General features: G+C 48.9%; 1 protein-coding gene across 4 annotated transcripts; it reads right to left on the minus strand.

Annotated features, from left to right (window-relative positions):
• Positions 1 to 1,895: 1,895 nt before the first annotated feature.
• Positions 1,896 to 23,561, minus strand: Mab21l3 (mab-21 like 3). Of its 4 annotated transcripts, none has more exons than XM_038311591.1 (7): positions 23,369 to 23,561; positions 22,140 to 22,388; positions 13,687 to 13,827; positions 10,190 to 10,481; positions 7,365 to 7,543; positions 6,544 to 6,738; positions 1,896 to 3,499 (listed from the first exon to the last, which is right to left on the minus strand). In XM_038311591.1, exons 2-7 carry the CDS (start codon positions 22,386 to 22,388, stop codon positions 3,266 to 3,268), a joined length of 1,290 nt encoding a protein of 429 aa, XP_038167519.1. In that variant the 5' UTR covers positions 23,369 to 23,561; the 3' UTR covers positions 1,896 to 3,265. The 4 variants fall into 4 exon arrangements, with proteins under 4 accessions (XP_038167519.1, XP_038167517.1, XP_038167520.1 ...); XM_038311589.1 differs by lacking the exon at positions 23,369 to 23,561 and adding an exon at positions 22,949 to 23,273; XM_038311592.1 differs by lacking the exon at positions 23,369 to 23,561 and adding an exon at positions 22,941 to 23,273.
• Between the last annotated feature and the right edge of the window lie 389 nt (positions 23,562 to 23,950).

Raw genomic sequence — 23,950 nt, forward strand, 5'->3', positions numbered from 1 at the left:
GCTGGCCATATGTGGGAACCACGAAGAATCAACAGAGCAAGCTTTGGTTTGACAGGCATATGGGTCCAACCTCTCTACACTCTACACTGTTAAATAACCACTCAGCCCACTTCACTTTTGTATACTGGTACTGTATAGCTGTATAACACTTTCTTAAGACATTTACATATTAGAAACAGAAACAAAACCTTACTTCAGCTGCTGCCTTCTCAAAACAAACAAAGTTTCCCACGGTCAGAGAACTTGGCTAATCTTGGTGATTTAGCAAAGCACAGGTTTCCTACCACTTCATGGTTCTCAAAAAATCAGTTACTTTAGAAAGTTTTTCAATCTTTTAAAAATATGACTTACTGTGTGATAACTTGTGGGATAATGGCTTTTTATCCTGTCACTTGTATTATTTTTAATAAAATGCTGATTGGCCAGTAGTCAGACAGGAAGTAGGGGCGGGGCAATGAGAATCGTGGAAAGAGGGAAGTTTTTGGTCTGCAGTTGTGAACCAGCCTCAGAGGAAGCAAGATGTGACTGCCTCACCGAAAAAGGTACCAAGCCACGTGGCTAACTCAGACAAGAATTATGGACTAATGTAAGTTATAAGAATTAGTTAATAAGAAGCATAAGTGAATGGGCCAATCAGTTTATAACTAATGTAAACCTCCATGTGATTCTTTGGGAGTTAACGGCTGCAGGACTGGGCGGGACAGAAACCTCGGACAACAATAACTGGGGAACTCCATCATTCGGTTACAGTACTAAAAGTAATACTGATTTTCACCAAAACAAACTCAGAAGTGGTGGTACAGAACTCTAATTCCAGCTACTTAGGAAGCTGAAGCAGGAGGATTGCACATTCAAAGTTTGCCTGAGTTAGAGTTCAAAGCCGGCCTAGCTTATTGCCATTGCTGTTCGGATGCCCACCAGAACTCGAGAGAAAGACCCTGAAAACACCATACTCTGCAAGATGTAGAAAATCAAGCTGGGCCTTGGCTGGGAGCTTCTTCCCTAATGGCTGGTTTATAAGGGGCCAGAAGGTGCTGTGAAGGCTTCTGGAGACGATTGTCATAAATGGCATTATCCAAGTCTAGACCTGTGTGCCACCCTGGTGTAATAATGGCATGATTGTTATGGGCAGGCAACAGCTTTCTGGACATTAGGCCTGCTTCTTAGGATTCAATCCACATCTTTGAACTGCAAATCCATTCAAAATCCTGTGGTTGGAGAGATGATAGGCCCTAGAGGGGAAGACTTTCCTGGCTTCTGTGAAATTGATATTACCGATCTGCCAAAATGCCTTCAAACTGTCCATGTTGGTGTCTATAGATCTATTCCGATGCCAGCAGTAGTTGGAGAAGCGTCTCTCTGCGGCAGCCAGCAGCGACTGCATAGACTCAGAACTGGCCCAAGTGCTGAGAAGCAGTGGCTGCTGAGGGCTCACTCTTAAATGGGACATCTTTGTCACCCCCAGCAAGGCTTGAGAAATGTCGTGGAATGGGGCGAGAAGGCAAGAGTTGATGGCAGGGGTGGGGCATTGTGGGCTGCTGTCTTCAGGTACAATATGATCAATGTACCCTTGAGCTCTCGGAAGCTGTGCTCACTCTTACAAGATGGGGCTCATCAGCACCCCATTGTGGACAGGAAATGCTCACAAGTCCCCGCCCCTCCCCAGGATTTATAGGCAGTTAATGGTTGTTGGGGACTACAGGAGTGTTATCTTCAGTGGTAAAACCACTAAAGGTGCCCATTCTCCTGCAACCAGCCCCGTATCCATGTTCCTGGGCGGAATCCTTGCAGAAATCATTGTTTACACACACACACACACACACACACATACACACACACACACACATTCACACACAAAATGTCACATGTGCATGAAAATATCACAACAAAACCAATTGTAATGGATAATTCATATATTCTAATAAAAAAAACTAATAAAAAAATAGAGCCAACCTGGGCAACTTAGTGAGATCCAGCCTCAAAACAAAGTCATTCTAGCTCATTGGCAGGGCCCATGCGCTACATGTCAGAGGCCTCGGGTTCAGGCCTCAACACACAGGCTTCTTCAAAGCCCTCCAGACCAGTGGTTTGTGCTTTAAGAAATAGTACTTTGCTAAGCATATCTGGAGAGAATGTTTCAAAAGTCATGACAGATCCCCGGAGCTGAGAGGCATTAAGAAAAATGCCCAAAGAAGCCATCCTCTCTAAGAGCACCTGGAATCCCCAGCCAGCGTGCAGGTGTGTGATGCTGTGGGCCTCAGTGTCCTTAAGAATGGGAGGTGCAGGGGTCCCGGAGTCCCTCCTGGTGCGATCACCAGAGCCATCATCTGAAGGGTGCTTGTTGGAGGTAAACGTTGCACCTTGGATCCCAGAACACAGTAATACCAACCACTCCCCAGCTTTTCACAGCCAGGAACCCGTGCCTACCCAACCCAGCCTGCCCACATGTTCTCCCTTGGGATCTTTCTGTGACCTTATTCTAGCAGACTTCCTTCTATGTGTAGTGACGGAGGTCACCGATGTGCTGTTCACTTCCTGTCTTCTCCAGGGAGTCTGTCTGGTGCTCGCCTGCATTCTCCATACCCAGCGAGTATTTATGTATCCACAAGTAAATTAGTGGATTGAGCTAAGGAAGACATCCAGACGTGAATGACCTAGAGGTGGGTCCGTGCAAAGCCACAGCATGGAGCTCAATTCTGGAGTGGAAGCAAGTTCCTTGACCACGGAAGAGAGGGCTGTGACTAGAGCCACGTGACAGGTGGGTCCCAGATGCTCCCTTCTCTTGGATTTTTGCTAACCCTTACGATGACTCCGTACAATTGATAGAGGAACACCAGAAGAGTTAGAGAGCCTGGACCGCTGGCCCTGCTTGGAGCTGGAGGACAGAGATTCATGAAGGGACACCAGCAACCAGGTAGGCTGTCTGTCAGTGTGTGGGTCCTGGTCCAGCCAGCTGGAATATTCTCGAGCAGCAGGCTAATACCTGGCCTTCCCTGAATCCATCTCCATTCCCCTTGTCAGACAATAAGAACCGGAGCAAGGAAAATCAACCACTTGGGGAGGCTGGAGGGAGCTGTCCCCGGGAGAGGTAGGAAAGATGAAATGCTTGTGTGAACCTGGGGCAGAAGCCTTTGCCTCTGATGTGGGAGCTGCCGGTCTGCTTTGGTGGCCTCTCTGTTAGCGTAGGGTCCTGGCAGCTGGCAGAGGAACCGCCCTGAGAACCAGATCAGCAGGAGGGAATGAAGCCAGGGCTCCCTGGGCCACCTCAGGGCAGAGAGACTTGCGGGTTCTTTAGGAAGAAGGCCACTTTCTGGGCCACAGCATCCAGCTCACCAGGGTTGGCTGACTGAAGGAGGTTGCTCTTTGGGACAAAATAATGCTTCAGGAAGTGCTGGCTCACACATCTATGCAGCTTCCGGGCCAGGCGCAAGAGCCCTTGGTGGAAGACCTGCCAGTCCTTGAAGTTTGGGTATTTCTCACAGGTCCAGAAGAGCACGGTCTGTGGACGAAAGATGGTGGGAATGAGTTGAGTTTTCGTGGCTCTGGGAGGAGGAGCAAGGCATCCTGGGAAAACTTGATTCACCAGGAAATTCATGATCCATTGCCTCACCGGGGCCTGGGGCTTAACAAGCTGGCTCACGCCTCCCAGTTCCTCTCTCTCCCGTTCCTTTATGCTCTCCCAGTGAGACATACTCCTTGCTTCAAATAGAGGCCCTCTGCCCTCTAGCACACAGGGAACACGGAAGTCCTCCTCTCCTGGACCACAGAATTCTGCCACCATGGCAGTCTCCTCTTTCTGTCTCTGCATCTGCCACTTTCTCATGGGCCTCTGCCTCCCAGGAGTCCTATAGAATCCACTCCCCTCTTTGGCGATGTCCCCCTGGCCTGGTCATAGCCTTCCTGCTCTCCCATGGCAGTCTCTGCTCCAGCAAGTCCTGGCGCCCTGCTAACTTCCTCTCCTCTCACTCATTCCCCGCCTCCCTCGACTCCTCCAGCGAGGAGTCTTCTGCCCTGAATTAATTAACCCTGAATGTTGCTCTCTTAGCCCAAGATCTCCAAGCATCATAAAGCAGGGCAGGGCCTTTCCAGCCTCACCTACCAGAGGATCAGACAGTTGACCACACCCTGCCTTTCTAATGGCCGCTCTTTTGACCCCTAAGACAATGCTCTTCCAGAATTTCTCCTCCCATCCCAGCTTCTGCTCTGCTCTGCATCCACCTGTGTCTGCTCTGCCTTGGGGTTTCTAAGGAGACCCCACCTTCCCACCTGCCCCCCCCCCCCCGCCTGGTGCTTATTGCCAGCTTCCCTCCTTCTTAGAAAGATGGCAGACGCACACCGCACCTTCTCCAGCCCAGATTCTGCTTCTGACCTGTTTAGTCTTGGGTTTGGAAAAGTTCCCTCCATTCCAACATGCCCAGACTGAACTCGTGGCCTTTCCCACAAACCTGCTCTGCCTCTAGACCTGCTTATCCAGCCAGCTGTGCCAGACACAACCTAGGGCAGCATCCTCCTCCTCCCTGTCACTCACAGTCCAAGCTGGCTCATCTTCCTGCGCACTGGTCTCTCAGCCCTGCCACTCGGCTTCATTCCCCTCCCACTGACCTCCCCACCATGTCTCCCCCTCTTTGGCAGCAGTCTGACCTGTCTGTGCTTATTCCAGTTACCAGCCAATCTGCAGGGTTTTTTTTTTTTGTTTGTTTATTTTTAAAGTATAAATCTTCATGATTTTTGTTTGTTTTATCTAATTAACAGTTCCTTTCACTCTTGATTAACTAAGATACAAAACATGGTTCTCACTATGTAGCCCTGGTTGGCCTGGAGCTGTGTAGACCAGGCTGGCCTCATATTCACAGATAGCCTCCTGCTTCTGCCTCCTGAGGGCTGGGCTAAAAGGTGGGTGCCACCACTTCTGGCTGAGGATGCAATTCTTAGCACGCTCTGTGAGGTTTGGCCTCTGCCTTGCTTGCCAGCCTTTCGACAGACGCAGGTATCAAGAACAAGGTGGAACCAGCCCAAGTGGCAACAGTGGCTGGCCAGGGCACACAGGACACAAAGATACAATGGAGAACTGTTTGTCCAGAAAGAACGAAAGCCTGTCCTCTCTACATCTAAATGGCTGGAAGCAAAATGGAGGGACATGTGTTAAGTAAAATGAGCCAGACACAGAAGGACAATCACGGCACGGTGCTTCTCACAGTGGAAACTAAGAGATGAAGTAGATCTGAGTGTGGTGTGCTGAAGACCAGGAATTGGGGAAAGGCTGGGGCAAAGGGGGGGAGTGCAAAGGGAGGTTGGGTGTGATTGGCGTGCCCTGTGCACACATATAAAAACGTCACGCCAAACCCAATTAGTATGCACAATTAAGCACGACAATCAAAAATAAAATTGTCAATTTTAAGAAAGTGTATACTTAAATTCCTGGATTAATGAAGAGCACTTGCTGCTCATTCAGAGGACGTGAGTTCAAGTCCCAATACCCTTTTCAGGTAGCTCACAATGGCTTGTAACTCCAGCTCCAGAGGATCTAATGCCCTCTTCTGGCCTCCTCAGGCACCTGCACATACATGGTATATACTCACATAGATAGACACACACACACACATATAATAATAATACACATTTGAGATTTTAAAAAGTGGATAATCTCTTCAACTAAAGTGGACCTGGGAAAACTAGGAAGGCAGGGAGGAGGAAAGAAGGGGGAGAGAGAAGACTGTGTGCATGCACACACACACAACTTAGGTACCTAGCAATAGAAGAACAGAGAAAATGTGGTACGCCTGCATGGTGGACTACTTACTACTCAGCCACAAAAAAAAAAAAAAAATGAGTGGAATCCCGCCCTGTGCAGCAACGTGGAAGGAACGGGGGGGGGGGGGGTAGCTTATGTTGCATGAAATAAGAAAGGAAGTAGAAGACAGATACCGTGTGCTCCTAGTCACGTGTGCACTAATATGGAGGGTGTCACAGAAGCAGAAGGGAAAACAGTGCTTATGAGAAGTTAGGAAGGGAGGAGGAAGGGTCAGAGGAAGGTTGGGTGGTGGGGATAGTTCAAGCCTCGCCAGCACAGCAATGTGCCTGAGGTTGACAGACAGCAACTCCTTTCTGTTTTGAAATACCTAGAGGAGTTCAAAGGCTTCCAACACAAAGATAAAAGTTTGAGGAGACATGCTGGTCACTGTGGCTTTTCATGGCGGATGTTCTGTGTGTCTCAAACTATTATGTGACATAAGGTGTTTATTTGTACAATAGACCATCCCTAATGTTGAATCAAGACAAGAAGGGAGGAGAGAGAGGGGCAGAGAAGACGAGGAAGGGAAAGGGCAGTCAGTGAGGGAGAGAAGAAAGAGGAATTGCTGTCAGCCCTGGCACGACACACAGCTGGGGTTTACAAGTCTCCTTGAGCAGAAACACATGCCGTGTAGAAACCCTGGGACTGAAGACAGTTCCCACGGCCGGCCCCCTCCCAATCCCATCACACACGGGGACCCACCTAGAGACAGTTGCCCCGACTCCCCCCCCTCCCGCCACACCCCTGCTCACCTGCAGGTGGTGGGTGGTGATGACTGGCCTCTTCCCTGGACACCACACATCCTCCTTCAGCTGCCTCAGGGCCTGGAAGCACCGCTTGCGGCAGCCCCCATCCTCATCCAACTGCTCGAACAACACCTGCTCCGCCTGGGGGAAGCTCAGCTGCCAGTGATAGCTGGACCGGGCCACCAGGTTGAACCCAAATGACTGCAAAGGAGAAAGAATTGGGAAGAAAATGAGAAACAGGAAGCTGGCTCAAGTAGAGAGCAGTTTGCCTAGCTTGAGGGACCCACGGCCCCCAGCGTATGGTATGTCTGTGTGATGGAATATTATTCAGCCAACAAGAAGGATCAAATCTAGCCATTCACAAGAATATGGATGAAATTAGTCTAGGGTATAAAGAGCATCCATGCAGAGAAAGACAAACACATACTGAATATTCTCACTCACATGTGGATGGCAAAACACAGAGGCCAAAGGGCAGCGTGGAAAAACACAAAGCATTTTGAGTTCACACAGGAGGCGGGGGGGTGGGGTTGCGGGGGGAGGCTCAGACCACTTTAAGCAGCTGCTTCTGCCTGTGTCAGAGTCCTTGAGGACTTAGCAGCCTTTCCAGGGTCACAGGGCTCTGTCCCATGCTCACTTGGCAGGCCCAGGGTTCCTGATGAGAAACCTGCACTTCTGGTAAGCTCAGGGGTGATGCCGCCGCTTGAGGGGGGCCCACGCCTTGGAGCAGCAGCTCCAAGGAAGCCCCTGCTTCCCCAGTAAGCTGTTACATTGTCAGTAATGAGATCAGCACAGCTGTTAGCACTCTGCAGAATGAGCACCCGTACCTTGATGCACTCCACTCTCTCTGGGGGAGGCCACCGCTTCAAACACCTAGGCCACTGGGCTTTCTCAGACCAGGCCGTGGGGATCTCCACAGTAGGGGCCAGCTCTAGCTCCACCTGGCCTGTGGACGTTTCCATGGCAACCCAAACAGCAGCTCGGTTGGTCAGCATGCTGACCTTGCCTGATGGGAAAGCAACCAGGGAGACACTTGATAAAGAGAAAGAGAGCCTATGCTTTACACTAGCATCTGGGAAGATGTCTGGACAGCCTTCAGTGTGACTGTCACACGGTGTCGGTTCTACTGACACCAGACAGTCAGTCATTGTCATAGCCTTGCCGGGAAAGCTCACGGTCAGAGGGTCTTTCCTTTTTCTCCCCACTATTCTAAAGCTTTTCAGCACATGTTATTGTAGGGTTGTGCGGGTGCGTGTGTATGTGTGTGTGTGTGTGTTTGTGCACGTGCATGCACGTGCGTGTATATGTGTGTGTGCATATGTGTGTGCGAGCATGTGTGTGTGTGTGTGTTGTAGAAGATAGAGCCCAGGGTGTCTCACACACGCTGATCACAATGTCTCCGAGCTATAATCCCAGTCCAGAGATTTTTCTATTTAAGAGATAGATTCTTTTCAGAAGGCTCAACGAAGGGAAGCCATGGGAAAGATGGCGAAGGATCATATTAGCTACTGTGAGATGGAGTAGGCCTGCTCTGTTTCACCCGAGAACGTCGATGCTGGTCTGAGAGAGAAGGGAGGCGAGAGGAAGGACTCTCTGATGTCAGGATTTTGCTGAAGGGTGAAAGGCCCCACACTCCAGCAGAGGATGACCTTGAATTTCTCCCTCCACCTGGCAGAGTGCATGGGTTGGATGTGTGCACCAATGTCTCTGATGGGTGTAGTGCTGGGGTTCGAATCTGGGCTGCTCTGCGTGCCAGGCAAATAGTCTATCAACTAAGCTGCATGTTACCCCAGCCTAAAACGGCCACAAGAATTAAATGACCCACCCAAGCACTTTCTATAAAGTAGACATCCATGAGACGTGACCAGGATGGAGACTTTCAGAGCTGTTCTGTTCGGACAAGCAAACATTTACAAATGTATCATCAGACACTGAGTTCTGCAGCCTGTGTAATTTTCATAATACATACATGCCTGTGTATGTCTCACCCAGCAAAGGCTGCGCATGGTCTGCCAGGCAAGGGCACCATCATTTACTGGGCCAATTTTCTTGAGTAATCATTTAGATTTTTTTTTCTAGTTAGTTACTATTTTCCAACTCAGGGCAGAGGATATTCTTGGCCATATTTTGTGTGTGTGTGTGTGTGTGTGTGTGCAAAAGTTTATTTGTTGAATTGCCAAGTAAGCACATCATAGAGAATAAATAATGGGCAAATGGCCCTTTAAAAACAAAACAGTGATTTTTTTTTCCGCTCTCAAGAACAGCACGAAAATGCCTGTTTCACCTGCCCCACCCTTGACCCAGTAAGAGCATGCTTCTCACACTTCACACGGTTGCTAATCGGCTAGGCGTTTTTAATATGCTTTTATCGTTGCTGGAATTCTTTGTTGTTACTGTTTTGTTTTAGACTTACTTTATTTTAAATTACGTGGGGTGTGTGTGTGTGTGTATGTGTGTGTGTGACTGTATGTACGTACATACCCGTGCAGGTACCCAGGGAGGTCAGCTGTGGTGTCAGGATCCCTTGGAGCTGGACTTACAAGGGGATGTGGTTACCTGAGGTGGGAGCTAGGAACTGAACTCAGGTTCTTTGGAAGCACAGCCATGACTCTTAACAACTGTGCATTTCTCTGGTCCTGGTAGCTGAATGTTTAATTTCATAAGATAGGGCCTCACTCTGTAACCCAGGCTGGCCTTAAATTTGTAGTAATCCTCCTGCCTCAACTTTTTCCAGTGCTGAAATTACAGGCATGCACCAGTCACCATGCCTGGCAATCTAATAGAATTTTTAACATTTTTTAAAATTGAATTTTCCTTTTTAAAAAAAAATCATTTAAGCCGGGCGGTGGTGGCGCACGCCTTTAATCCCAGCACTCGGGAGGCAGAGGCAGGCGGATCTCTGAGTTCAAGGCCAGCCTGGTCTACAAGAGCTAGTTCCAGGACAGGCTCTAGAAACTACAGGGAAACCCTGTCTCAAAAAACCAAAAAAAAAAAAAAAAGTCATTTATATTCTTCTCCCCAGATCCCTGTTTCTGGATTTTTGTTTGTTTGTTTGTTTGAGTCTGTTTTGCTTTGTGTGTCATTATTTCTGTTGCCCAGCTCATCTTTTTTTCCTTCCTGGTTTATAACTACTTCTGTAATTAAGGAATTTAGTCAGTTTTTACACATGTGCATGTGTGTATATGTCTGTGCATTTATGCACGTACACATGTCACCCTGTGCTGTGCCTTCTGTGTTTGCATTTGTTGAGGTCAATGGGTCCTAAGGCTTCAGGGCTTCTGCTGTAGGAGGCTGGCACTTTCCATGCATGTGCTCTCCACACCCTATGTTCAGTCAGATGCTCCGAGTTGTACACAAATGTCCCGGTAACCAAGGTGGGGGGCAGGGTTGGGATGGGGATGGGGGGTGAGTAATGGCTGCTATAAATATGTACACTGAGGTTTGGGAAGGGCACAAAACCCACAGCCTAAGGTATGTCAGGGCAGTAATTTCTGGTAATTTCTAAGTCCCGGAAGTGTTCCCTAAGAATGAATCCCTACCCTGCGGATTTAATTAACAGACTAGCAGATCACCCCGCCCCTCATCCCCCATTGCCACAGTGTAAAAGAAAACTGGCTACCACATCCCTTGTGCCTTCCCTTGATCAGCTCACCTGAGAGATGACAGGTTCTCACTGCGTTTTCCACCAGCATCCGGAACACCTGGAGGACTTTGGCAGGCACGATGTCCCCCTCTATGTTCACGTCTGCCTGGTGCCACTGCCACAGGGTCTTCATGAACTGCTCAGTCTCCAGCCACTGCTGCAGGCCCTCGGGGTCGCGCAGAGGGCAGGTGAGCTTGGTGCCCTGCAGGTCGTAGTAACGCCAGCGCTGTGCCTGGGCCGCCTTGTATCCCCCAAGGCCTTTCAGTGGGACTGTGACGTGGAACAGGCTGGGGGCCAAAACCTGGGGTTAGAAAAGGAGAGGGAAGAGATGAGCTCACCCACGGGAGTGGGGGTGGTGACATAGAGAAGGGCTGACCTATTCCACCAGGCAGCTTAAGCGACCGTCCAAGCCTCAGCAATGTGATGAGGCGTGCAGAAAAGAGACCAAGGGATTACTGAGAATTACGTCGTTTTTTTCTTTTTGTGTGTGTGTGTTTTGTTTTGTTTTGCCACTAACCCATCTGAGGCTGTGGCAGAGGAGGTGACTCAAGGAGTTTCTGGGTTTTGTGAGACCTCAAGTTAAGTATGAAGAAAACTCAGAATCCTGGAGGGACCAGTAGTTTAAGAGAGAAGAAAGGGAAGGGAAATGTATCCACTGAGCCACACACAGCTCAGGTCTCTGGCTGTGCCTCTTCCTTCTCTGAGGTCAAACAAGAGATAACTTTGTTCACTACTCAGTGAGCAACCTAAGGCTCAGAGGGGCTTGCCAATCCCTTAGGGACGCTGTCAGCAAGCAGAAGAATGGAAATTTTAACTGAGTTCTTTTGGCTGCTTGTTCAGTGGTTCTACCGTGGGTTAGTTCTGCAGCAAGAACAATGTCCTGGGATAGCTGAACACTCCGATGTGAAAGAGAAAAGGTGACAGATCTTTGAAGTGCCACCCTTTCTCATTGCCTGTCACAGTGACCCAGGGTCAGTATGAATGACTAATCCTTGCAGGATCAAAGGTGAAATGAAAGCCTGTCTGTCTGGACAATGTGAGCCATTGAGTTGATTCTGTGTTTAATGGAAAAATGGATATAAATCCACCCACTCCCACTCTCTGGGAACCAGTTGAGCAGTGACCAGGAAGAAAGCAGACACAGCAGGCACACAATGCCAAGGACACAGTAAACCAGTTGGCACTGCAGATCCGCCAGAGGGACCCTGAACTCTGGCTGGACCCGGGGAACTGGCACCCTCTTTGTTCATTCAGCCACATCTTTTCTTCTTGGAAGAAAGTTATGGGGAATGCAGCAATAGTTGCATTGGTCTGGGCAGTGACTGATTAAACTGATCCTGCATCACTTTCCGAGAACATTTGATGGTTTAGACAATGGCACCGTATACCTTCTGGCATCCTGAGGCTGGATTAAATAGGGGGGGACAAACCCCTAAAATACAGATGCATTTGGATCCACTTGCACATGGGTTCAATAGTCCAATGGTAGAGCTGCCCAGATGACTCTGCTCATACATACAGTGCTTGCCACTCAAGCATGGGAACCTGAGTTCTGGTCACCAGCTCACACAAAAAGTCAGGTGTGTAGAGCATGCCAGTAATCACAGCGCTGGGGAGGCAGAGGCAGATGGATCCCTACGACTTGTCCACTATCTAATACAACTTCTGGCCTCTCTTAGCACACCCACACACAGAACACACACTTGAACAGGTACAAAAGCATCCACCCACACCCACATCCCCAACAACGTCAAATGCACCGCTAGCCATACAAATGGTGGTGTTCAATAAGTACATACTTATCAAATTTAATTCAAGATAAAAATTAAAGCCATTTTATGTATCCCCTCCTCTCTCCCCCCATCTCCAGGGTCTCCTGTATCTCAGGCTGCTTTCAGATTTGATGTGGCTCTGTGGTGATTTGAATGAGAATGTTCCATAGGCTCAGGTCTTTACAATGGTCCCAGTTGACGGCACTCTTTGAGGAGGTAGTATGGAGGAAGCATGCCACTGGGAGCTGACTTTGAGAATTTGGAACCTGGCTCTGCCTCCACTTCATCCTGTGTCATATTTGTGGCTGAAGATGCTTTCTGCTCCTGCTGCCGCACCCGCCGCCTGCTGCCATGTTACCGTGCTACCTCCATAATCAGCTCAAGAATTATTTCTTCCAAAGTTTGCTTTGATCACAGTATTTTATCACAGCAACGGTACAGTAAAACAGCAAGCTAATACAGAAATCAGAAGTGACAATGCACGTCTCATCCTCCGGCCTCCACTTCCCAAGTGCCGAGATCACAACTGTGCTAGAGATCAAACGCAGGGCTTCGGGCATGCTAGGCAAGCACTTTGCCAACCGAGGCACATCTCCAACCCTATTTTAAAGCATAATAAACAGCACAGGATGCTAGTCAACACAGGATCTATTTTGAGCTATCAGTCTAACTGGGACCATAGCAGGGAACTTTTTTTGGTCCAGGTCAGGGGAGAGCGATGCGGTGTTGCTCTCTCTAGTCCTGGGGTTGTATTTGCGTGATTGACACTAGCCCGGGGAGGAAGGGGAGGAAGAGGTGGGCAAGTGTTCTCAAATGACAGGATCAAAAGCCAGCTTTACAATCGGCCTCCTAGAGTAAGTTTCCTGAAATCTGACTCTGCCTCAAAACCCACAGGTCTTTGAACCCTGCACCCAGCAGTCTGGGATGCACTGGGCCAGTACAGATCTTGGTGCCCATGCTCTCATTCTTCAGAGGCCAAATGTGCATGGACCGGATGCTGGGAATGAAGCAACCAATTAACATGGTCTTAAAACCGAGGATCTCACAGACTGGTGGGGAAACAGGACATGTGGACTAAAGGGAAAGAGGTTTGTTTGCAGAAAAACTGCCACCAAGAATGCCAAGGATTCAGAGGGACACAGAACCTCCTTCCTGTTTTGTAGCGGAGATGAGCGTGCGGTATGCCCACAGGCTGACAGGGGGTCTGAGTGAGGTCACTGCTGACTGTCACGCGTTGGCCCTGGTGTTTAAACTCGGTGGGGCCCCTCAGCAGGGAGGGGCTACCCTGCACTCTGACAGTTCCTCAGAGCCATCTCTACCCTCTTGCTTCCCCCACTTGTACTCTAGAGAATGTCACCCATCAGTTCCCATCACTTCTGCCTCGTTCCTTAGCTATTCAGTAGGCGTTTAATAAATGAGCAGCTGCCTGGCCTTGCTTTGACCATGGGGCAGCATGCTTCAGAATCAGAGTCTTTTGAGTTATGGCCTTAGGACCAAATAGGACTCAGTCAAGTACTTTGGCTTCCTCCACCCTAACCTCTGTGGTCTAGGAGTGTGGGGGCTCCCGTGAGGGAAAACTTCATGGTGTATGTGTGTGTGTGAACCATGCCTGGAAGAGCAGCTGTACTTGGAGTAGTACTATGTTCTCAGTGGGGTGAGCCCCTCTCACGCATGGAGTCCTTCCCATCCCAGGGCCTGGGTGCTTCCTGGAGCACCTCAGAGAGACCTGCTTACCTTAATGCTGTCGTTGTATGTGGTAGAGGCGGGCACGGCTTGGAATCGACTATCCTGGTGGCTGATCTCTGCCGTCAGATGGTGGATAATTTTCTGCACGTCTTCCACACTCTGAGAAATCTGCTGGCGCCTCAGGTCCACCTGGGTGTGAGGGGATCAGCAAAACAGTTACGGGACCCAAGGCACCAGCACAGGGGACAAGACAAAAGCACAGGAAAGCCTACTCCAAGTTCAAAGCCAAAGTCTTGCCTCGCAGGACTCCAAGGGAGTTGAGCTATTTATGTCTGACAGTGACCAAAAGGACACTATTTCCTTCCAAAACATGTGCGGTCACTTAATACTTATCCAGGACTAACTCCTAGGTAGAGGCTGGGGACATAATAGCAATCAAGGCAAAACCAAAGGTGGGGGGGGGGGGGTTGTACCGCACACCTGTAATCCAGCACATTGGAGGTAGAGGCAGGAGGATCTGATGTTCAGGACCAGCCCTGACTCCGCAGTGAGTTCAAGGCCAGCATGAGCTACGTGAGTCCCTGTCTCAAAAAACTTAGCAACAAGTGCAATTGAGGTGCATGATGTGAAATCCAGTAAAGAATCAATAAAAAGTTAAATTTGAAAAACAAAACAAAGCAAAAAAAAACCTTAGCAACAGATTAGACAGATGTTGTTTTCTGGTTGAAAACACAAGAGTTGTGCGTGCAGACTGTAATGCCATACATACCAGTTTTGAAAAGCCGTCATAAGGAATGCCGAGTTAGGATAAAGAGAAGTGGATAAAGCCGTGGTCAGAGAAGGTGACGTTTGAGTGAGTCATGGAAAGAGATCTGGAAAACAGATTCCCAAACTACTCAAAACAGCCAGATAAGAAAATCCCAAGTGGCAGAAAGACATTGGACCAATGCTAAGTCATCCATCACTCCAGACACCAGAGAGTTCCTACAGAGCCATCCCACACAGAGACAGAATGCAAGGCTGAGAACAAACCTATCTGCACAGGTTTCATGGCCCACAGAGTCAGCCCATTGATAAATATCTATTTGGCATTCACTGTATGCCGGGTACCGCTTCATGCTGGGTCCAGGAACAAGAGAGACAGACATGACTATGTGCATACAGCGCTGGGGAAGCCATATGAAAGAGAATGTTAGTGTGGGGGCTCCCTCCCCAGAAAGTGTGAGGTGCTGCAGGATACAGCAGAGAAGGGATCCCTAATCTGTATGCAGAGATCTCTTGGATATGTACAATTCCATATACAAAGTGCTGTCTCTGGGAAACAGATCTGTACTGTCCAGATGCTCAATGCTACACTGAGTAGCAAGAGACAAATGAGGCCCCCAGCTCTACGGACCTGCGAACCTCATTGGAAACATCAAGTACCTGTTTGCATTGAATGCCCACTTCTTGCTGGACTGTGTACTGGTTGCATGGCAAAAGATTTACAGAGAGACTGTCAAAGAGAGACAAATTGAAATTGTCAAGGTCAGAAGCTGGGGAAAGACATGCACAGGATGCTGCGGATGCCCAGCAAAAGGACAGCTGTTTAAACTGGAGGAAAAGGATCCTTCTGAAGGTGGAAGGTAAGATTAGAGGGAGTCAGCCAAGGGGCTAGGGTCTGGGTCTGGTACAGTGAATGAAGCCCTGAGTGTGCAAGTCTATAATCCTAGTGCTTTGGAAGGGGAAGCAGGAAGATCATTTGTAGCTTCTCAGCAAATCCTGGGATACATGGGACCTTGTCTCAGCATGCATGTGTAGGATGGCAGGTCCTAAAAAGAAAGAAGAGGCCAGTGACCCCTACCCCCACCCCTGGGTCTGTAGAGTTTCCCAGCCAGAACAGGGGAGCGAATGGGGACACATTACAAAATCAGGAGGACTAACGATCACCACTTCAAGAAGCTTGACCATGGAAGCAAACAAATTAGGCAATGTCGGGAGGGCCAGCAGCAGGTTCTCTCAAACTGACACTGGGGCTTAGGCATGTTCAAACATGGAGGGAAGTGTCGGTGCAGGAAGAAGAAGCCCACACACTGAGGAGAGGAGGGATTTCCCTGGAGGAAGGTGTCATGCAAATAAATCCCCAGGAACTCACCATCGCATTGCTTCAGTTGAGAAGACTAGGAGAGCTAGGGGAAAGGGAGGGGGTGGTGGGGATTGAAGATATTTCCTGCTTGAAATCTGTTTTCTTCACAGGGTAGGAGAGGCAATATGCAACAAGAAGCTGAGGAGAGGGCAGGGGCCAGATTCCAGGTAGTAAACTAGATCAGCTTCCCAAGGGATGAGGGATGAGGGACAGCTTGGGTACTTGTGTAAAGAGGGAAGTAAGGAGTTGGAGCCATGGTGAGGCCCATGAGGCTGTGGGGTATGAGTGGGCTGCCCTGCTTAACCCTCCAGGTCAGGCTGAGGCTCTCAGTTTGGGGTATACTAGGAAAGACCTGGAGGGGCGGAAGCTTGGTTGGGTTTTTGTCACTGAGTTGGATTTTTCAGCCCGATGAATGTATATAGCCAGGCTGGTAGATCACAGGGCACTGAACAGGGACGAATCTGCTAAACCGGGTGTAGTGAGGGAAAATTACATAGAAGCATTATAAGTACCTCAATAAAAGAGCCATGTAAGATGTTCTGACTCCATAGAGCACTGTGCTCATCAGTGGCTAGGAAGGGGTGGCTGGGAGGGTGTGGCACTGAGTAGCTAAATTCTCAGAAGGCATGGAGGGCCAAGGCTAACAATCCAAACTCCCCAAATCTTCAAGCTTATGGATATGATTCCACAGAGTTTGAATGTGAAAAACCCAATGGACACACACACACACACACACACACACACACACTCACATTAATACACTAAGTGTCCTAAGTTGATTTCTATTGCTATGATAAAACACAGACCAAAAACACGGAGGAGGGAAGTGTATATTTGGCTTACTCATTCCAATCCTATTCCCACACCAGGGAAATCAGGGCAGGAACTCTAGCAGGGCAGGAACCTGCAGGCAGGAACTCAAGCAGAGACCTTGGAGGGATGCTGCTTACTGCCTTGCTCCCCATGGCTGGCTCAGCTACCTATCTTAAACAGCCCTGGACCACCTGCCCAGGGGCGGCACTGCCCGCAGTGGGCTGCATCCTCCCACACCAATCCATCAGTCAAGAAAATGCCCCCACAGCCTTGCCTCCAAGGCAATCTGATGAAGGCATTTTCTCAATCGATGTTCCCTCTTCAAAATAACTCTAACTAGGACAGGCATGGTGGTGCACGCCTTTAATGCCAGCACTTAGGAGACAGAGGTAGTGAAATCCCTGAATTTGAGGCCAGCCTGGTCTACAGAGTAAGTTCCAGGGCAGCCAGGGCTATGCAGAGAAATTCTGTCTGGAAGAACAAAACAACAGCAACAGGACACAAGCGTCTGTCGAGACGGCAAACCCGAATCAGCACACTAAGATCTGTTATAGTGTTGGCTCTGGGAGCGGGGATGCAAAACACCCTGGGGAAGAGCCTTCTTCAGAACAAAAAAATTCAACAAAAATTCTTCGCTGTGGGTGATTTTGACCACGAGCTGGATTCGGACTGGGCAGAGCAAGACTGAACACACCCTGGAAGGTAGCTATCATCGCTCATTATCCGGGAGCTTAGCTCAGCGTCCTCATGTGTTCTGATCCGCAGGCGTGAAAGTCAGACCGGAGGACTGGGCTGTCTGGAAGCTAAGACTACAAAGTCTTCTTGGGCTCTTCTTACACTTAGGTGCCTTAAACTTATAATTATTCCAGCTTCAGAAATCATCTTATCTGTTGTCACTGAACAGAACAGTTCCAGGGCAGCAGGTGGCTCTCCTGCGTCACACTGACAATTAGTAGAACTAGACCACATGCATGCATGGGGTTTCCAATGCCATTTTCCAGTGCTCTCTGCCACACCCTCGAGGACAGGAGTGCTGTGAGTGGAGCCCATCCCTTCTCTTCTTCCATGTAACAGCAGTCTAGAGCTGCCACTTGTGGGTGCTCCAGACTATTCCTGCATCCCACAAGCATACTAGGGTAACACAGCGGGGGCCAGACAGTGATACATGCATGGCCCAGAACCCCAGGCAGGCTGTCCCTGCAGTGCCTAGGCTGCTAAAACTGGGTACAACTTTCATCAGGTGATATCTGCCCTACCCCCACATTACTGGTCACTCGCACAGGGACAGGCTCTTACGACTACAGCATCCCTGAGCAATCTACAGCCCCCAAAGGCTCTGCGCTGGGGTTCCCAGGCCTGGGCTCAGGTTGCAACCCCAACCTAGACCCTGACAGCCCCCCTCAACTATTGCCCTCCATTTCTCTTGATTGAACAGAGAGAGACAGAGCAAGAAGGTTCAAAGTCTGGGTGAGGAAATGCAGAGATGAGCCCTGAGGCCGACTGCAGAGCCATTTTGATCAAAGATGGAAGCCTTTCTACAAGGGCAGCCCCCCTCACCGCTCCAAGCCCCACCCCAGAGCCCCTTTTCTTCACAGTCTCACGAATGTCAGCAGGCCAGCCATACAGTCTCATCACCAACTGCCTTGCCGGCAACGAAAAGCTTGATAAGAAACAGAAGGAAGGCCGGGCGGTGGTGGCGCACGCCTTTAATCCCAGCAGAGGCAGAGGCAAGCGGATCTCTGTGAGTTCGAGACCAGCCTGGTCTACAAGAGCTAGTTCCAGTTCCAGGACAGGCACCAAAGCTACAGAGAAACCCTGTCTCGAAAAACCAAAAAAAAAAAGAAAGAAAGAAAAAGAAAAGAAACAGAAGGAAGAAATGGGATACTTGAAGAAAGTGCACTCAAGAGCGTAACTAATCCGAGCTTGATCTCGGGGCCTATCCAGGTTTTATATCCACCACCTCTGCTGATAAACTCGATGGACCAAAAAAGGGTCCCTTCTCTTCCTCAAGGGCTGCATTTATGGGTGCGGCAGATCCCAGGCAGAACTGAGCCACATTGAATCAACCAGGCACACGAGGCTGGATGCTCCAAGGTCACCTGGAGCAGCAGAGGATGCCTTTGAGCCGCAACTTTGTCCAGGGCCTCTGTCTCGTCTTTCCAGGTGTGTGTACGTGCCCGCCCACATGTCCCTGTCTCATCCAAGGCTCGCCCCCCTCCTTCCCAGCCAGAGCTTCTGGGTTATTGTTGACCCACAAGTCCTTTGCTGCTATTAATAGTTCAGGTTTGCGAATAATTTACTGTTTCAAATATAAATGATTGGGAATTCAAGACTGTTCCCTGTAACAACACCGTGCTGACTCACAGGTGTTGCAATCCTCTTCCCTGAACTCCATGGAGGGCCAGTTAAGCAGTGTGAGGGAAAAGTTGCATGGGTCCTGGCTGTACCAAGAACAGGTGGTCTACAGAGATGAGCATCACCCAGGTGGAGGACAGGTTGGAACAAATGGCCGAGAACGTCCTCCCAGACAGCATGAAGTTGGGCTGTTAATCTCGGAATTGCTTTAAATCCAATAATCGGTTAAAACAGAATAGGAACCCTCTCTGTCCTCTAGAGCCTGCCAGTTTAAAGAGAGAAAGCCTTATAAATTTACTGACAGACACAGAGGAAACAGTGGGCCTTCTTCTCTGCTCAGTTCTGTGAGGAATGCCTAGACCACTTGGTGTTCGTGGCTCCAAATGTGGCGGCGGCGGCATCACTGTGGAGCTGGGGTGGGTATTGGGCACTTTATATGAACAGAAGTACCGAGGCTCCTTTATTGTAGCATTTGATAATGGTTCCCATTTTATAGATGGGGAAATTGAGGCTCAGGAAGCAGCTTTGCACCGAAGTTAGGAAGTCACAGACAGGCCGTATTTGCCACCTTGGATTCTGACTAACGAGGTGGGTGGGTAAACTGGGTTTCCTGCTGGGTTTTACGTCTTCTTCTGTGGAAACCTGACACACCCTCCAAGCCCTCCTCTCCATTCCTCTTTCTGTGGACCACACTTCTCCCAGCAGAGCCAAGCCCCTTCCTTTCGCTCTGCAAGGCTCTCCATTGCCGCCCTTGGTCTTGTGTGCACTGCAGACATCACTCAGTGACTGTACACAGGATGTCCCCTTCTTCCTGGGGAGTTAAGAACAGAATCTGCAGGTGTGGCCAGCCATTCCTCAAGCAGGCACAGCATTTCTTTCCCGTTTAGCAGACCACAGCTCTAGTTCTGAGCTTCTCCGAACCACAGAGCGGGATTTGACATAAAGTAGGGGCTTTGGCATGGATCTGTGAGAAAGAGGACTTTAGCAGAGGAGAGATGGCCTCTGGGCCCAAGCAGCTGTGCTGAGACCTCAGTACCTTCCCCATATAGCACTGGACTCTAGCAAAAACCTTTCATCTCTACGAATGTCTTTCTTCCTCTGGAGGTTCGCTGACAGCTACATTAAGTAAGTGTTTCCTACACTTCAACCTATCACAGTTTCTCCTCATCTTCCGTGAACTCCAAAGGGATTCAGGCCACATCTGTGCAAGATACTCTGGGAATATGGAAGGAAAGGAATGTACCCAGGACATTGTTGGTCCCTCTAAAAAGGTGGAAGGAATTAAACCTTCCAGGGCGCAAGTCAGCAACCAAAGCCATGCTCGGAGGAGACAGTGTTCAATCAATAAACAGTATCACCTCCAGAGTTCCAAGGACGGCAAAGTGCTCTCCGTCTAGGTGTTAGGGGAACCATTAAGCCAACTCTGAGCTATGTGAAAAGGACTAAAATTAAAAAAATATTAAAAAATAATAATAAGGCTAGGTGGCAGTGGCGCATGCCTTTAATCCCAGAATCAGGAGGCAGAGGCAGGCAGATCTCTATGAGTTTGAGGCCAGCCTGGTCTACAAGAGCTAGTTCCAGGACAGGCTCCAAAGCTACAAAGAAACCCTGTCTTGAAAAACAAAAACAAAAACAAATCCAGGTCTGAAGTCCTTTAGGACAAAGCTCTTACAGGGCAGTTGTGGAGGCGGGTTCCCCTTCAGGGACAAGAGATGGAGCAAGGAAGGCCCTGTCAGACTGGGAGCAAGGCGTTCCAGCCTCTGAGAACTGACTGACACACATTCTAACAAACACTCAGCCCATGGTTTCCAGGCCAGACACCAGACCAGTGGTTGCCATGTACCCTGACTCTTACTCCCCATGGGAGACAGAAATCCAGATTCCTGTGCGAAGTGTCAGAAATGTCTGTGAAAGAAAACTTTAGAAAATGCTTTATAGACCGAAGAGACCACACACAAGCCCAAACTGGATTCCACATCGGGAAGACCATCTACAGTTTCTGCTGGTGGGAACTCTCAGAGACAGAGGGTCAGAAAACCAGGCAAGTGAAATCACTTGAATGTCAAGCTAAGAAAGGTGGAATGTTGTTTTTCCAGAAAACACAGGACCCCGGGAAGATGCCAGTCAACACTGCTTCTGTGTAGGAGTGACGAAAAGTCACTTTGTTCGTTTATACGTAGATTTTTCCCTCCATGGTTTTGTCTAAAAAGTGCACTCAGGGATCATTGTGATAACGATCTTTGCTCTGTTTACATACAAAGGCCTGAAAGCCAGAGACCAGTCCTTACCTCTCAGCTTAAACCCTCTCGTTTAAACATTAACTGCATGCTTTAGAAGCTTCATGCGTGAGTGGAACAATGGGTCTTCTTACATTAAATAATATTTAAGGTCCCTACAAAGTCCATCATCCAAAGACCCTACACCAGCCTTGAACTCACAGAGATCTGCCTGCTTCTTATTGCTGAGTGCTGGGACTAAAAGAGTGTACCACCATGTCCAACTTACAAATGAAATAATATCTTCTAAGGATGTATTTATTTTACTCTTACTTTACATGTATGGGTGTTTTGCCTGCATGCACGTCTGTGCACCCCAGGAGTGCCTGGTGCCCATGAAGCTAACACTCTTAGCTGCCGAGCTCTCCCTCCAGTGCCCAAATGATATTTCTTAAAACTATCAGTTTTGCTGTTTTAAAAAGTTTCTCTTTTCTTCTCTCTCCTCTCTCCTCTCTCTCTCTCTCTCTCTCTCTCTCTCTCTCTCTCTCTCTGTCTCTCTCTCTTTCCTCTCTCTCTCTCTTTTTGAGGCAAGGTCCTATGTAGCCCAGGAAAACTTCAACTTCTGATCCTCCTGCCTCTACCTCTTAAATGCTGGCATCACAGGTATGCTCCATTGTGTCTATGCCTGGCTGGCCATTTTCCAGTGACCCCATTCAGACCCTCATTTTATGGAAAGAAGTCTGAGGCTCAGATAGATTACCCAGCCACATAAGTGTCAGCGATGGGCAGAGTCAGAGGTCTGTTCTGTATTTTATACCCGGCATTCTTCTGGGCACTAGAACCTCAGAGACCTTCTCAACATGCTGATGCTAGTGGTCCTGTGTTCCCAAGGACCATCTTATGATCTCCAGAAGCAGGGGAATCCTTCTGGATCAGTGTCAGTGGGATGGAGAGGAAGAGGGCGTGCCCAGGAGAGGCCAGCCCCAGCTTACCTTACTCAGCAGGCAATCTTGTAAGTCTCCCTCTGGAAGAGACTTCATGGTGTCTTGGTCAATCCCCAGTATAGCAGCAACCTTCTGCTTCTTTTCACGATGGAGGACAAAGCTGGTGGGCAGCCTTCCCAGCAACGTTACTCTCTGGATGAAACTTCTCTGGAATTGTGAGCACGGACCAGAGACTTGGCCTCTTCTCGCCGGCTCACTGCAGTTTTCCTTTCCAACGTGAGAGAATCCGTCTGCCATCTTTCAGGGAATTATAGAGAGATTAAAAAGGAGACTCGATGGAAATGAACTGGAGCCCACCTGACGTTACCCGATGTTGGTTTATCCTGTCTTTTTTATCCTCTTGTCCTGACACCAGGTGTACCTTGGCACGCAGTGTCTTTACATCTCCTTGTCCTTATCCTGCTGACAGTAAATATCCCCTGCCCTCCAATCTAGAAAATTCTGCAATTGATTTACTTCCTTACCATAAACAAACAAGAAATTGCAAACAAGCCATCTGGTGTCTCACTACCATGCCCAGCGTTAAGTCTTGTCAATCAGACGAGAGCCAGGATCAGCATTTGGAAAAGCACAAGCTCACAAATAAACTCGTGCATACAGAGGCAAGCTTAAACAGAGACAGAGAAAACACACACACACACACACACACAGAGAGAGAGAGAGAGAGAGACAGAGAAAGAGAGAGACAGAGAGAGAGAGAGAGAGAGAGAGAGAGAGAGAGAGAGAGAGGCAGGCTTACAGACAGGCACATACATGCAGAGGAAAGGAGGGCAGAGTCCTGCCTCTCACCTGCTGACCTTAGATGTGATTTCCTTGTCCCACTTGATGGCTGACATTCAAAATAACATCAGTATAAACAGTCCTCTAAAGAGTCTAGAACACATCTCGTTTTACCAGTAAAACTCATTCTAGACAATAGCTCAGGCAGTATGTCCCCAGTCTGACTGGCTGGGGATAGTTTTAGCACAGGGGAAAAAAAATCCCAGCAACCTGATCTTCCTGAAGCTGGTTAAAATCACAGTGTACTGTCTGTGATCCAAAGGACTGACAGCCCAGCTCAAGTCTGAGTCCGGCTTCCAGGCAGGCAGCTCCCCAAACCACCCTCCTCAGTGCTCTTCCACAGCTGCCAACCCCGCCTTTCTACTCTCTCCTGTGGCCCTGCATTTGCATAGCCTCCCAGACAGCTCCAGGTGAGAGCCACATGAGACCCCACCCACCTCCTTCTCCTGTGTTTAGGCTGCCTGGTTCAGGCTCCATCTGACGATGCAGAACTTTTAACACGTCCTGAAAAGCTACAGCTTCCGCCGGGATCCTCAGCATCCCCTCCACACTTCCTTGATTTTCCATTTGTTATTCTGTGTCATGGAAATCCCCTTCTTTTTAGGGCACGCGCTCTCAGATAATCTAGACTCTTCTTCCCTGGACTTTGTTCCCCTGGTCAACATTCCAATCGACCACATGAGTTTTTTTTTTTTTTTTTTTTTTTTTTTTTTCACAAATGAAACAAGAGCCTCTTCCCCTTAACCTGCCTTTTGGAATTCTCTCTCCGCGTCACTTTCAACAGCATCAAAGTCCCCTTTTCTCCCCTGCATACTTTTGGTTTTGCCCTTGGCTTCTGCTTTTGCTGGAACTGTGACCTCAATCCCTCTCCTCTCAGACCTTTCCTGATAACAGTAAAGCTGCCCTGGTTTTTTGGAATCAAACACCTGCACCTTCCTCGATTCTCACTCAGATGCCGAGCCATCTGTTACCCCAGTACTGCAGGTTTAAAGTGTTGTATCCAGAAACTTCTTTTGTTC

This window comes from Arvicola amphibius, chromosome 14 (genome assembly GCF_903992535.2).
Source record: "Arvicola amphibius chromosome 14, mArvAmp1.2, whole genome shotgun sequence".
Classification (NCBI taxonomy): Eukaryota; Metazoa; Chordata; class Mammalia; order Rodentia; family Cricetidae; genus Arvicola; species Arvicola amphibius.

Excerpts from the sequence above, each read along its gene's own strand:
- Mab21l3 (XM_038311589.1), bottom strand. The coding sequence starts at position 22,987 with ATGTCAGCCATCAAGTGGGACAAGGAAATCACATCTAAG. Across the intron at positions 22,389-22,948 it reads ACAAGGAAATCACATCTAAG|ATGGCAGACGGATTCTCTCA; the intron begins GTCAGCAGGTGA and ends ATTCCCTGAAAG. Across the intron at positions 3,500-6,543 it reads TCACCACCCACCACCTGCAG|ACCGTGCTCTTCTGGACCTG; the intron begins GTGAGCAGGGGT and ends TTTCGTCCACAG.